At 45.5% G+C, this 14756-nt stretch overlaps 1 protein-coding gene across 2 annotated transcripts in view; it reads right to left on the bottom strand.

Moving 5' to 3' along the window:
- The window catches only part of TOM1L1 (target of myb1 like 1 membrane trafficking protein), a 48950-nt gene extending 35466 nt beyond the window's left edge, over positions 1-13484 (bottom strand). The window contains exons 1-3 of one of the 2 annotated variants that reach the window (XM_044422060.1): positions 13107-13484; positions 10690-10774; positions 3847-3925 (exon numbers count right to left, since the gene is read on the bottom strand). In XM_044422060.1, the coding sequence (XP_044277995.1) occupies positions 3847-3925; positions 10690-10774; positions 13107-13164 (222 nt within the window). In that variant the 5' untranslated portion in view covers positions 13165-13484. Of the gene's footprint in view, positions 1-3846; positions 3926-10689; positions 10775-13106 lie in introns of those variants that run through there. The other variant, XM_044422061.1, reaches the window with a different exon arrangement.
- Between the last annotated feature and the right edge of the window lie 1272 nt (positions 13485-14756).

Here is a 14756-nt window from a genome sequence, read left to right as displayed (position 1 = left end):
AACAGCACACCATGCATTTGCCTCTTCGACAGACTGAGCTAGAATGGCCCTGCTGCCTAGGAATGATGGGAGGTGTGGTACAGTCCCTCTGCAGGGTGCCAGGCTGCGGGGAGCTGGCTCAGGCCATGGGTTGGATGGACGGATGGGTGGATAGCAGGTGTGATACTTTTTTCTCAGCAATGGCAGAAAGCACCTTTCTGCTAGGTCAAAGAAATGATGTAGCCAAAGGCAGCTACTGAGCAGCAAAGTCTGGGTGTTCCTTAGCGAGATGGGCAGCAAAGATTGCAACCAGCAGCCAATTCAAACCAGCAGCCTCAGAACGGGCTGGTTTGAATTGCAGTAAAAAGCCAAAGCTCTCCCGTAGAGCAGGGGAAGGGAATGTCACACCTGGGGCCAAATCCAGCCCTGCTTGGCTCCTGACTTGCCCTTCTGGGGGTTCTCAGATGGCCACCCCCCCTTTCCACAACCTCTGATTATTTGGGATGTTCTGGCCTTGGTGCCATTTTGTCCCAGTATAAAAGGTTCCAGTGCCTTTCTTAAGGTGCATTTACTGACTGCAAGAACTTTAAGCTCTTCCTTGAAAACTTAACATGCCTTCAGAAAGTGTAAGAATTAATTGGCAAAGCAAGAATTAACCAATACATTCATTTGGAGCCAGACTCAGTTCATCAATTAATCAACTGAGTTCTGTAACTTCTGGAAGAACAGATCACCAAAACTAGGGGGCAAATTCAGTCTTGTAACTTCTCTCACCGCAGAATACTGTCAGTCACCAAGTTGCCCAAACTGCTTCCTAATGTATGGTAATCTTGCTTTTGCAAAACAAATTCCACAAATTCCATTCAGCAGCATAACAGATTATGAACAATGAGGTACCTCCTTGTTCAATTAATGAACTGACAAGTCATTTTGGCCACAACTTGTGGGTCTGCGCATTTTAAAAGCAAAGCAAAACAAAAGGAGCCACACATTTCTAGCATTCCAGTTATGTAGTTTTAAACTGATGGGCTGGATCACATTGCACCAAACTGTTGATCCCATAAAACCATTTGACAGCACTGGCCTAGTTGTGAACCTGGGCAGGAAGGGCAGGAAACACTCACCAAAAAATAAAAAAGAAGCATGCTGGACAAGGACAACAATCCATCTGCGCCAGACATCTTATTCCAGGGCAAGAGCTCATTACCAACAGCTGGCAGTGAACACCATCTCTTATTATTTCCCCCCCATGTGACTGATGGCCTGCAGCTGGCACTGTTAGCTCAGAAGGCTACCGGTGTGCTTGTGCTCCATGACTAGCCATGTAGCAGATCTTTATTTTATTTAGATTCCCAACTTTCCATCCAAAATGACACTCAAGACATTTTACAGAGACAATTAAAATGGACTACAGCACTAAAATAGACTAAAAACAAAAAAAAAATCTCACAGTTAAGACTGAAAACCCAACCTGGAAACCGCCTTGCAGGCCAAAAACCTTCTTGAATGAGGTGGTCTGTGCCAGTCACTGGAAGGACAGCAGTGGCAAGAGCAATCAGCCTGCTGGAGAGAGTTCCACAGCCTGGGAGTAGCGACCAACGGGTCCCCTCTCACATCAGCACCAAACATGCCTCTGAAAACGGGCCTCTCAAGATGGTATTTAAAACGGTGTGCTATTTATCACAGCATCCTAGATGTTGTGCTATGTGGTAGGCATGGGATGATACAGGTTAACTTCCTGTTGTATAATGAAATTTGTCCCTCAGCTCTTAAAAGCACCCTTGAGCTGTTTCAGAAGATCATCTTCAGTTCTTACATTCTGAAAGCAAGCAACTGTTCTTTATTCTGTACACTTCCTTGCTCTACTCTGCATTCTCTTATTATACAAACCAATGGAGGGCTCTTTGTGTTAAATCCTTTCAGTTCTGACTCTCAGCAAGTGGACTTCCACGTGTGCAGTGGGACATCCTCTTGCTCTCCTCTTCCCTGGTCTGGAAGGCTCCCCAACTCTCCAAAACAGATTCATGGTGTGCATGGGGAAATGCATTCCACCAACAGTTTCCATTCCTTTAGCCAGTAACCTGCATCAGATACAACCCTTTTCTGGTAAGATAAATGCAATCTGTCCCCTTGGTTCTTTTAATTGCACTTCTGCTTTCCTATACAGGCAGTCCCCAGGTTACGAATGAGTTCCACTCCTGAGAAACTGGAAATTCATCTTTAAGTTGAATTTGTAAGTAAGCTGGATCACATATAGTCCGTCCTCCACACTTTTGGGAATTAGGCACAGGATCCCGGTGGAAGTGGAAAAAACACAAAAATCTCCAGCCTCCCATAGCCCAAATTCACTGGTGCCTCCTTTTTACAGCTAGGAAATGCTGGAGGAATTTTCCTCTCTGGATGGGCAAAGCAGGCAGGCCTGCTTTGGAGCGCCCCCCCCGCCGCCCCGCTTTGATCTCTCTCTCTGGTGATATATATTTGTTAAAATACTGCTGGAAATTATTAATAGGCTTTATGGCAGTTTGTTCATAATTACAGATGTTTGTAACTCAGAGATTGCCTGTATTCTTTTTGAGATGGTGGTATTCCCAGACAGCACATTTTGTTTTGTTCCATTTTAATCCCTATCTAATTAAGGGTCTGTCCCAACTTGTTCCTTCAATACAATACTCCAGATAGGATTATAGCCAAAATACCATGAGCTGATTTGGAAACATCTTTCTTAGTTCATTTCACTTGAATAACCAACCAGATGAAGAGATGTATACAAATCTAAAACTTGCATCAAGCATTTTAACAAAAGTTGATCAAAGAACAGGCAGTGTGCACTGCTGCTTGAGGCCTACTGAAAGCTGTAGGGCTTCTTTTCTGTCTAAACATGCACAGGATTGTACTCTAAAACGTTAATCCACTGCTTCCTAATACAGCATTTCTCCCTGCACCCTACTTCTCCTTTTTGCCTGGAGTTTGGTGAAAAGGCAGGATAGAGATACATTTACAAATGCTTTACATTTTTTACTGCCATATCACAGATCTAATACTTCGGGAAGCTTCCCATTATGACTTCACACTCTCCTTGACCTATGCATTTGCAGTTCACAGCTGTCAGTGCTTTGACATCATTAAGAATATTTGTTGTTTGCAGTTCCTGACAATGGATCACACTAGGCATGATGCTATGGCACTCTTTAAGTGGAAGGCTATGCAGGAGAAATGCCCTTTGGCACAACAGTACCTGGCACTCTGCCCCTTCCTTGCCAGTCTTTATCGTCACAGATTAATGTGAGAAGTGGGGTGTGGGAGAGAGCAATTTTTTCCTAAGTTGTTAAGCACCATATTATGCAGAGGCTGTGATGATTCCATGCAGCAGGGCATCCAGATTCAGAACAAGCTTCCAGGACCCAACAATGGCCTGCCCAGGTTGCAGCAATTCATTGTTTCTGCCTTGTAAGGGACAGTGATCCTACTACAGCTCCTGGCAGTGCCTGCCCAATGGGGAAACTCAAAGAGGACCAAAAGCTCTGCCTCATGACTTCACTGCATGTGAACCTGCTTCCCTTCTTCAACTACCACTCCCAAGATATGGAAGGCAGAAGTAATACTTTTGCTCTCTGTCTATGAGTGGACCTCTATCCACCTCTGTTTACCAGAGCTGTGAGGATCCAGTTCCACCAAATGATCCAGCAAAGGCTATCTCCATCCCAGGAAGTTACTCTTGGATGTCCCAGAAATGCATTATGATCATTTCTTCTCAAAGAGGGTCCCCCTGTACCCCACGATCTGATCCAAAAAAAATCCTGAATATCCCCTTCGGCACTAGAGGTGCTGTGTGGACTCTCCTGTAAGGATTGAGAGCACTGTACTTACGGACAGGGTAAAACGAATCTCGACACAATTGCAGTTTTTGGAAAGCCTTTTTCGTAATGCTCTAATGGCATCCTTGGGCCTGTGATAATAAGGAAAAGCAAACAAACAGAGAACACTAATTATTTAACATGTTATTTACGTAGGGAAAAGTAACCAGAGCTATGGGATCAGATGTGTCACTATGTTCATTTCTTGCTGAAATCCCAGAAAAGGAAAATCTAAATAAGACTGGAATACTACATTATATTATAGTAGCGCAAGATTACCATCATTATGATGGGTGGATTGTGCACATGGAAGGAGTTGTGTAGATGGGTGCGCTGCATCCCCGCTTCTGAAGAGCAGGCCACACACAGTCAGGTGAGGATATTCTCTCGGTAATATCCCCAACGACAAAGGGATGCTTCTCCCTACAGCAGGAGAACCTGTGCGACCCTCTGTATGTCCTGGGCTCCAAAGTTCATCAATAATGTGACCAATTGGCAAAGATGATGGGCACTGAAGTCCAACATTTGCAGAGCCATGGATTGCCACTTCTGCCCTACAGGCCTGAAAGCAGCCATTGCATTTATATGGAAGAAAGTAGGACCATATAGCCAGTGACACACTGGGGTGAGCTTTAACCCTTCTCTCTTTGCTAAGAAACCTCCCATATTCCTTCCAAACCTTGGCAAATCCAGCCTGCTCAACCCCTAATCAGCATAACCAATAACCCTGGAATCTCTCACTTGGTCATCCTGGAGTAGGGCAGAACCACTGCGAATGAACTTATCCTGATGCAAATAATACGGAGATTGTGAGAGGTCATGTATCTATGTTCGGTGTTTTTGCCTTGTTTTTTTGCAACTTGTAAGCCTCTTGGTAGAGCCTTGCACAGCAGAACGAGAAGCGCTCTCTTCCACAGGCAGCCCTTCAACATGTTCTATTTACATGTAAATTCAGCAGTAGCAACACTGAGTATTTAAGTATTGCGTGGAAGAACCACCCTCGCCAAGAAGATGAGTTTATTATATTCATCTCTGCTTTTGCATTCACAGCAGATCAAGTGGGTTTACAAGAAGAACCATTGCCTAAATTATCACTCCCACTCTCCAAGACCAAATGCTGACAACATTTGATTAACCCTATCAAAAATTTTGTGGCAAGTTACACAATGGTTCGGGTGTTAACATCATTATCCTGGCTCTCTTCCAGTATAATTACAGGATGCTTCAAGACAATCTGGATAATTCCCCTGCATGCTAGCAGACAAACAAGTGCACTCCACCTCGGAGATGGCTGCAGAGATGGAGGGTGGATGTTCTTCCAAGGACACTTTGCATTTATTTATATACTTCTGTAAAGGGTGTGGTAGAAACAAAGAGAAACTTTTGTTCTTCACTTTAAGAATCTTACAGTGGAAAGGAAGTGCACATTTTCTAAATACATGGATATGTTATTTATTTATTGCTAAGCACATGAATATGCAGCCTATTTTTAAAAAATGTTGTGCAACAAAAGCAAATGTTGAGTCAAAGGAGTGGGCCGTAGCCCACACAACTCCCTCTCTCTGGTTTTTCCAGCTCTGGAAAAAATCACATGGCAGTCTAATCCAGCAGTGTTCTCATTAACCACAGGTAGCCACATGCTTTTCAGGAAGCCTATAGGCAGGTCAGTGGCATCTGCCTGATGTCTGCCTCCAGTGCTGGGTATTTTGAGGTATTAAGAGTGTATCTGAGGCAGGACTAATTTAAGTCCTATTCATTTGAATGGTTTGTGTATCCTAGATCGGACTAACACCTTTTCAATGACAGTGGAAATTAAGGCTCAATTCAGCTTGAGCTGAGCAGGGCGGAGCTTGAGCTGAGCAGGTGGGAAGAGCTGCAGATGGTCAGGTAGGTGGAGAAGAGGAACAACATCCTGGTGACAAGGAGTCCCTGCTAGCAAGGTTGAGATTGCTCTAAGGCAATGCAATTTCAGAGACACTCTCAGGTGCTGCGGTCCAGTAGTTGGGGCATGGCAAAGACTAAAAGAAAAGGGCATGGGAACAGAGTACAAAAAGCCAGCCTGTTTGCATTTAAAAGGTCTTGCGGCCAGTAAATGCACCTTAAGAAAGGCACTGGAACCTTTTATACTGGGACGAAATGGCACCAAGGCCAGAACATCCCAAATAATCAGAGGCTGCGGAAAGGGGGGTGGCCATCTGAGAACCCCCAGAAGGGCAAGTCAGGAGCCAAGCGGGGCTGGTTTTGGCCCCAGGTGTGGAATTCCCTGCCCATGCTCTACGGGAGAGCTTTGGCTTTTCGCTGCAATTCAAACCAGCCCGTTCTGAGGCTGCTGGTGGCTTGTGGTTGCAATCTTGGCTGCCCATCTCAATTAAGCAACACCCAAACTCAGAGGTTTTGCTGCACATTGGCCAGCCTTTGGCTACATCATTTCTCTGACCTGGCAGAAAGGCACTCTGTCACTGCTGAGAAAACAAAATCGTACCTGCCATGCACCCATCCACCCTCCCATTGCCTGTGCCAGCCCCCCTCAGCCTGGCACCCTGCAGAGGGACTGTACCACACCTCCCATCATTCCTAGGCAGCAGGGCCATTCTAGCTCAGTCTGTCGAAGAGGAAAATACATGGCGTGCTATTAAGCGACTGGAAGTTGACTGCAGTCCATGGAGAGTTTGTCTCTTGTGCAAACAGCTGAACAAACTGCATCAGCTGCATCTTCTCCTCAACAGCGGCCAGTGCTCTCAGGTAGCACGTGGGGGGCAGGTACGCTATGAGTCTGTCCGCCCTGCCAGACCTCCCATCAGTGGGGTCCGGTGGGTCTCTTTGTGTGTGAGTCAAGTATGTTCTCATCAAAGAGTGTTGTAGGACCTTAAAACCTGCTGTCATTATTGTGGCTGATGCTTTTGTGGACTGGAGCCTGCTCTGCAGCTTAATCAACAGCCGAGCTCAGGCTTTCCAAACCTGAAGTCCTTCAGATATTATGGATGGCAGCTCCCAGGATTCCTGACTTTTGGTTGTGCTGGCTGGAGCTGATGGGAGCTGCAGTCCCAAGGATCTGAGGGCACCTGACTGGGGAACATTACCCTACATGAATGGCTTTCTGGGTAGCTATGAGTAGCAAAAGACACATACTTCCTGGTAATATATAAAGAAGATGAAAGGCAAGCCCAAATCCTGCACCAGATTCCAGATTTCCTGGAACTGAACTGCTCTAAGTCCTGGAGGAAGAGGCTAAGCCTGAGAGCTCTCTGGGCCAGCAGGAAGCTTGCACAACACCTTCTGTGGTTTGGCCACACCAACCACTTAGACACAAGTGCTCGGCTATGTCAACTGCAAGGCAAGTGTCGCTGCAATGGGATCACCTGTGTCATTTCTGGTATCTTTTGGAGGAAGTCCAAGGCTGGTCTAAGTGGGTTTCAATTCCATGTCAGAAACTGAACTGAAAATAACCTTTCACAGGGTTTGGTTGAGAAGAGCAAGGGCTAGCCATATGGGCTGCTCCCCTGGGCTAACTCACAAACTCAGGTGGAAAAGGGCTCACTAGCCCCGTTCCACTCTGCCAACCCATGTCTACAGCAACAAAAGCTACAACAAATCCTTTCCTTTTCCTGCTCACAAATCTGTAATCATTAAAAAAGCTTGGAATAGTCAGCACAATAGAGCTCCTGCCACTGGCTCTAAAGTGGAACATGATCCATCTTCACCAACTTGGGTTCCTCAAGATTTTTGTTAGAACTTCTGTCAGTCCCAGCATCAAGGCCAATGATAAGGCATGATGGGAGCTGTAGTCCTGAACATATGGAGGGACCTAGGCTGGAGAAGGCTATCTTAGAAAACATTTTCTCTTTCAGAATAATAACTGAAATTCCTCTTTGATAATATCATTTACTCAATAAATGACTTAAGTATTGTTTCAAAGAGTATCAAATGGTTGCAGATCAATTGTTAGAACAAAGATTTAAACATGGCTGTGTTGATGGCAAAAGCATCATTCTTGCATTTAACTGGATTATTGCTATTTTCTGCAAGTTTTGGGGAAATGTTTTTCCTCAATCATTCTGGAATTTTTTTAATTGTAAAAATCTGGACCCCAGAAACATGGCATGCATACTAGGGGTTGCAGGGTGCACTTTGGGGTTATTTTGGACTTAAAACCTCATTGGGATCACAGTGTAATGTATATTTAGAAATGCAAGTACCAGCAGAAAGCAGTAATGAAACAACTCCTAATAAAAGTGAGATAAGAAAAAACAAAAGCAGAACTGCAGCTGGATATTAAGAAAATAAAAAACATGTCCACAGAAGAATTGTAGCACTTTACTGTTAATAATGAAGAAACTGAAACTGGAAAATTTGCATACCTTGACTGAGTCATCAACTTGAAAGGAGACTGCAGCTAAGAAATCCAAAGAAGAATGATACTAGGAAGAGTAGCAATGAAGGAATTAGAAAAGATCAAATGTAAGGATGTTTCATTAGAGACCAAGGTCAAGGTCACCCAGGCCACTGTATTCCCGAACGCAATGTAACGGTATGAACGCTGGACAGTAAACAAAAACAACAGGATGAAAACTGATGCATCACGCTGGAGAAAAGTTCTGTGAATATCCTGGATCAACAAAAAGATAAACACGTTTGTCCTAGATCAAATCAAGACGGAGCTTTCTCTAGAAGCAAAGATGACAAAAACTGAAGCTGCCATACGTTGGACTCATCATGAGAAGGCAAGACTACCTGAAGAAGACAATTACGTTATGGAAAGTTGAAGGCAGAAGACAAAAGAGAAGACCAAAAATGGGATAGACTGAATAAAGGCAGCCACAGCCTTGAACTTGGAAGAGCTGAATTCATAAATAGGAAATTTTGGAGGACTTTCGTTCATAGGCTTGCCATAAGTTAGAGACAACTTGATGGCATATAACAACAAAGTTTTAATTAATTTAAATATGTTGATGTGGTTCAAACCCACAGTAACATCTTCAGCCACCAGTGGAAGGCTTCCTGAACCAACGCATCAGTGATATAGTTTGAAGTCAGGGAAAAGTAGTAGGCCAGGGAACAAAGGTAAACATTTGACCCCAGTCTCCTCAGAAGAATAGAGTGGGCAGACCATCCCTTAGGGCAGCGGTGGTGAAACTATGGCACGCGTGCCTCAGTGGGCATGCAGAGCCCTCTCTGTCGGCACGCGAGCCAAGTCGCCCCAGCATCACCCCAGCAGGCGAGCTTCAGATAACAGTGAACATAGGGGCCATGCACACGCTCAGAAAGGAGTAGTGGCGCCAGGCTATGATGTCACGAGCCGCGAATCATTAGTTGTGACTCATCTGAGCTTTCGCATGGCCGGTCAGTGCTCTGCCAAGGATATAAATATATATATATATATATGCTTGGACTGGCTGTGAGTTTTAATACATTCATTTTTATTAACACAAGATTTTAGCTTTGAGTTTTCTTATGAAAAAATGAAAATTAATATCTAAGATTTAGCAAGCAGATGTTCTAATTAAGAGACTGAGAATCTTTTAATGTTGTGCTGTCCCCCTGGCATATTTGAATCTGCAGCATCATATTCAGGTTTAATTGCAGTGTTGGCACTTTGCGATAAATAAGAGGGTTTTGGGTTGCAGTTTGGGCACTAAAAGGTTCACCATCACCAACTTAGGGAGTTACAGGGATACACTATGGCAGAGTCCTTGCCTAAGTATGTTATAGTCATGCTTTCACTCAAGCAGGACAGGCAAACATATTCAACCCTAACAGCTATGTAAGTTGGCTTGAAGGCTTCATCACAGAAAACCAAAGATGAATCCAGATTTTACAAAGCCAAGTCCATTGGCCAGCTGGGAATCAGATGCCCACTTCACTGAAGCTGCTTCTCCCATTTTCACCGCAGGAGATAGACAGCATCCTTTACCTGGGTTTTCTTGCATTTTAATACAGGTTTCTATTTCTCTGCCTTTCTACATATTCTATTAACCAAGCAGAAGACTGCAACAGCAATACAGTTTTAGGGAAGCATATTTATGACAATATGCATAAATACATTTTTGTTCTGGATTGAAATTCAATAGCTGACTCTCCTTAATCTAAAAAATGCCACAGAAATGGGAGAGGCCCCGGAGGAGGATGACATCATGGGAAGGCCCCACAAAGCTCCATGAGGGAGAGGTCACAGGTGCACAGTAAATGCCTCCTGCAGATGGGCCCTTAGACATTGTTTGCATCGATATTTAGGGATAAACCACATTCCTTAGCCTGTTAAAGCCATTCAGGTGTCAGAAACCACTCAAAACACATGACCTGCAGTACTCAATGATGAACCATATTCTCCAGGGTTGCTTTGCATGTTAAGTTTTACAGTCGCACATTTACATTTATGTGGAAATCTACAAAAATGCACAATGAAGACGTGTTTTCAGAGGGGAAAGAAGCTGGGAGTGGCTGTAGCTCATGTGCGTGCAAGATGGTTGCCAACTTTTAAAGCCAGGCTCTGCAGCAGCAACTCTAACAAGGAATTTACAAACCAAGCTTTTGCCAGCATGTAGATAAATGGTATCACATGCTATTTGCTTGCTATCAGGCACAGCCAAAGTGGGCGGCTGAAAGTTGGCAACTCCAACATCAGTGGAAACAGGAATTTCCCACAGTGTAAGGGTAGCAGCAGGTGTGCTTTAAATAAAGGTTCCTTGATTACTGAACTGTAAGATTAGCTGTACAAAAGCAGCAAATAAGGATATACCAAAATGTTTACATAAAAGAAAGCCTTGATCTCAGTTCAAAGAAACTCCAGCTTTTAAGGCTTAGCAGGAAAACCATGTCCCATGGAAAACGATTCTGTAAAGAATGTTAATCAGCTTACCCATCCTCACTAGTGTTGATAAGGTCACAAATGTGCATAAACTGGCCCCACTCTTCTGTCTGCAGTGCTCCAAAAGTAGCCTTTTCTGCAATAAAAAAGATGTCAATTAAAGTATGTATTGCACACATACAACAAAGGACCAACCAGAGATCTAGCTTTGAATGACTGAGATAATTCAAGAGGGCATTTTGTAAAGAAACTCTGAGGTGGGGGATCAGATGGGCATCTGTCATGAAAGGTTTAAGCCTAAGAAATTCAACTGGATGCAGAAGGCTGAATTTGATGGAGTTGCAACATGATGTTACCAAGAGGGAATGGCAAGATCCTCACCAAGGCTCCATAAAACTTTAGAAAGCTAGCACATCACTAGCTTTCAGCAAACAAGTACCTGGGATTAAGGCAGAGATACAGAATCTCTTTCAGCCCAAGCGCTGAATTTCGTTTTGAAGAAGGGGTGGCATTCCAGTGATAGTGGGGCCAAAGGCAAAAGGGGAGGGACCGCCAAGGCCAGGATAGTTTAGCTTAAACCTCTTACTGCTAGCAACTGGGGCTCAGCAGAAGCATTTCAACTTTTTAGAATGGTGGGAAACATGCACAAAAGGCAGGCAAGCAGGGAAATAACTGGTGATTGGGGAAAAGTGGTGCGGTCTAAGAAAGGGGGTGGGCCAGATGAAAGGGGAACTCCAGCCAGCCAGAGGCTCTCATCCCTGGACTAGGGTGACCAAAAACAAAGGAAGACCACACTTCTATAGCTTTATTAATAACGGTTGTGCAAAGGATAGTTTTCTTTTTTTATAGGTGCTGTTTCTCAGGACAAGGATAAGAAGAGCTGTGGCTGCTGATACTCCCTCTCTTGGACAAATCCAGAAGGAACTGACCCTCTCTGCTTTGCCTTGCCTGTGGTCCGTCACTTGTGATGATGGAGTATTGGAGGAATTGCAAACTGACCACAATCACTTAACTCCAGAGACATTTCTCTCCACTGCCAGTTCAATGCAAACGGCTCCTGACCTTTAACAGACTATAAACTAGAAGTCATCTTTAAAGTATGCAGACAGCAGATCGCCTTGTTCTTGATTCTGTTCTAAGCTGCAGGACTGGGACACACCAGAAAAGGAAAGAGGGATTCTGAAGGAAGGGCACTGCATGCAATAATTGCTAGAAACCAGGTACATTGCTCAGACTCCACACTAAAAGCACCACAGACCAAAAGCACATCATTATTCTGAGACTGGATTGAGCAAGAAACATTGATGTTGCACTCTCAAATTGGAGCAATGCAACCAAGCCTTTGTTCTGCAGGATCCAAATTCAGCACTGCTAAAGAGAGTGACCTTCAGATCTTTGGCTGCTCAAAAAATTATTTGTAATGAACTTTGATTTCCTGCATCAGCCTTTCACATTCTGGTGAGCCCCAGATGGGTTGGGCACATAGTCATGTGCTAAGTGTACAGAGAACCACTGTGGTGGGTAAGTGGTGCACTGGGGACATGGGAGATCCAGGTTCTAGTCTCCACTTGGGCATGAAGCTCACTAGGAGCCATTGGGCCAACCAGACTCTCAGTCCATCCTACCTCACAGGGTTGTTGTTGTGAGGAGAAAATGGAGCTATGTAAGCTGCCTTGGGTTCCTTCCAAGAGGAAAAATAGGCAGGATATAAATTCCATGTAATAATAATAATAATAATAATGAGATAAGGGTACCAGCTTTCCCAGGCAAGGTCACTGAGAATGTGTCAGCAGAAAAGAAAGAAAGGTGGAGAGCACTGCAACTATTTAATGTTTGCTCAGGAGACAGCTGTTTAAAGTGCAGGAGTTACTGAAAACCCTTGACGATGCCCTCATAGCAAATGGCCACTCTTGCTTGAGAGCAAAACAGGTGACCATAACCTCCAGAATGGCAACTATAGTTGCTGCAGCTGCTGTTAGGTTTCTATCACCAGCCTGATGAACCCAGGAAACAATTTATTATCACTGCCCTCCAGACGTGCCAGTTTCCTGGAAAGTGCTAGGAAAAACCAAGAGAGCGCCTCTATGCACATGTATTAACAGAAAGGGGGCTGCCAGCCAAGGCTCCATTCAGACCCCCCCCCCAAAAAAGCGGCAAAGGCGGCTTACCACATTTTCAATACACAGTGCCGTCTAAAGGCATCATTAAACCTATGGTTTGAAGAGGCCAAAATGCACCCACCGAAGCTACCGCTTCGGGTCACTGACACCCCCCCCAGCTCACTCCGGTCTCCCAGACACTGACCGGCAGCAGCGCACCAGGGGCTCGGACAGGGTGGGCCTCCCTCGCAATCCCCCACCGCCTGCACGCGAAGCACGTGCTCGGACACCGACTGAGCCACGGCCCGACTCTTGCTTCGCTTGGCAGCGCCAGGGCAGGGGACGCGACGCTCGGCGGGCACCGCTTACCTATGAGGTGGCCCAGGGGCGTCCCGAAGGGGTCCTTCTGGCTCTTTCCAAAAGCCATGCTTGGCCCAGAGTCTCCGCTTTGCCCGCCCCAGTCGGTCAGAGCGCGGCCAAACTTCCCCGGGGTTCGGGCAGCGGCGGCGACCTCTCTTATCCTGTTGCTTCTGAACCACCTTCCCGATCCGGAGAGGAGGAGCCCGGCGCCTTCCCAGGTGCTCCCACGGGCTCCTCGGCGGGGATCACGTGCTGCCGCGCCGCGATCTAACAGACCTTCCTCGGCGTGGAAACGAAAGCGGTGCGCGGGCGCGGCGGACAAAGAGCCGCCGCCGCCGCCGCGGTTTTGCTCCTCCCGAGGCGTGCGGGGGGCAGAGCGCCCTGCTGCACCCCCGGGCTGGGCTTCTCTGAGCGGTCCCCCTGCGGTGGCGAGGCGCGGCTGCAGCTCCCGCAGCGCAGCGGCTTCCCAGCCCCGGGACGCAGGGCGCACCCGCGCCAATACGAAGTATTCCGAAAAAAGAAGCGGGGGGCGGGTTGTCCGCTGTGGAGCTCAGAAAGGCGGGACTTCATCTCCATAGTAAACGCGGGGCTTGACGGGGCGGGCAGGCTTAGGACAGCCATCCGATCCTAAAGAGGTTTGACTCGGAAGTTAGTCCGGAAAATTCAGGGGCGTGGTGCGCCTTACTGCCCCCGAAGTGCGTATGTTTCGGAGTGGAACCGGGTGCTTGCTCCTTTTTCGTGGACTGTCGTTCCTCCATTTGAATCAAGTGACATTTGGGAGTTAAAAAAAAGCGTTGCAACCGCCTTGCATTTCTTTTGCGTATTCGCGGTGCATCGCGTAATGCAGCTTATCACAGTAGTCGTGAGAGCAGTGTGGGAAGGATCAGAATATGATATCGGCTGGTAGCCAGTATTACTCATTAATTTCAGAGGGTCTACCGTATGTAGACCTAGCATTGGATGCTGTCCTTTTGGCACAGAACTAAACTTGCCGTTTTCTACTTTCCCCACTTTAGAACAAACGAATGAAGAAAAAAAAATCCAAGTTTCTAGACCTTATGGACACAGAGATAATAACTGAGAGTATGCAGGCAATGCCTAATAAAATCACCAAAGTCAGAGGTCACTAAAGAAAGTTTCTGTTAGTCAGGTATGGGATTGGTGGCCCACTTAGACCCTTGAGTTCTTTCAAAGCCATAAAGATTATGCCCATTAGAAAACGAAAAACATAATAAAGTATTCAAAACAAGAGAAATAATACGTCTTTCTATAATTTATACAGGTTGCATAATTAATTCAATCTGTATAAATTACAGGTTGTATAAATTCTGGGCACAGAATTTGGATTGTGTGGATGGGATTTTTCTTAATTCATTTAAATAAATAATGGCAGAGTCCTGGTCTTTGGATTGCCCTGCTTCTATCACACAGGCTGTGGTACTGGTGCATCTGGATGAAAAATGGTTTATGAAATGGCCATATGATATTATTTCTTACACAGGCAGAATTCCTGCAAAAGGAGTCAAGAAACTAGTCAAGATTTTGTACAACCATTTTTTACTGCAAATATCTTCATGCAGTATTTATTTATTTAAAACATTTCTATCCTGTCCTTCATGACAGCATCTCAGGACAACTTACAAACCCACATTAGTTGCC

This window comes from Varanus komodoensis, unplaced genomic scaffold (genome assembly GCF_004798865.1).
Source record: "Varanus komodoensis strain SLA01 unplaced genomic scaffold, ASM479886v1 scaffold12, whole genome shotgun sequence".
Classification (NCBI taxonomy): Eukaryota; Metazoa; Chordata; class Lepidosauria; order Squamata; family Varanidae; genus Varanus; species Varanus komodoensis.
This window is presented reverse-complemented; position numbering and strand designations above follow the sequence as displayed.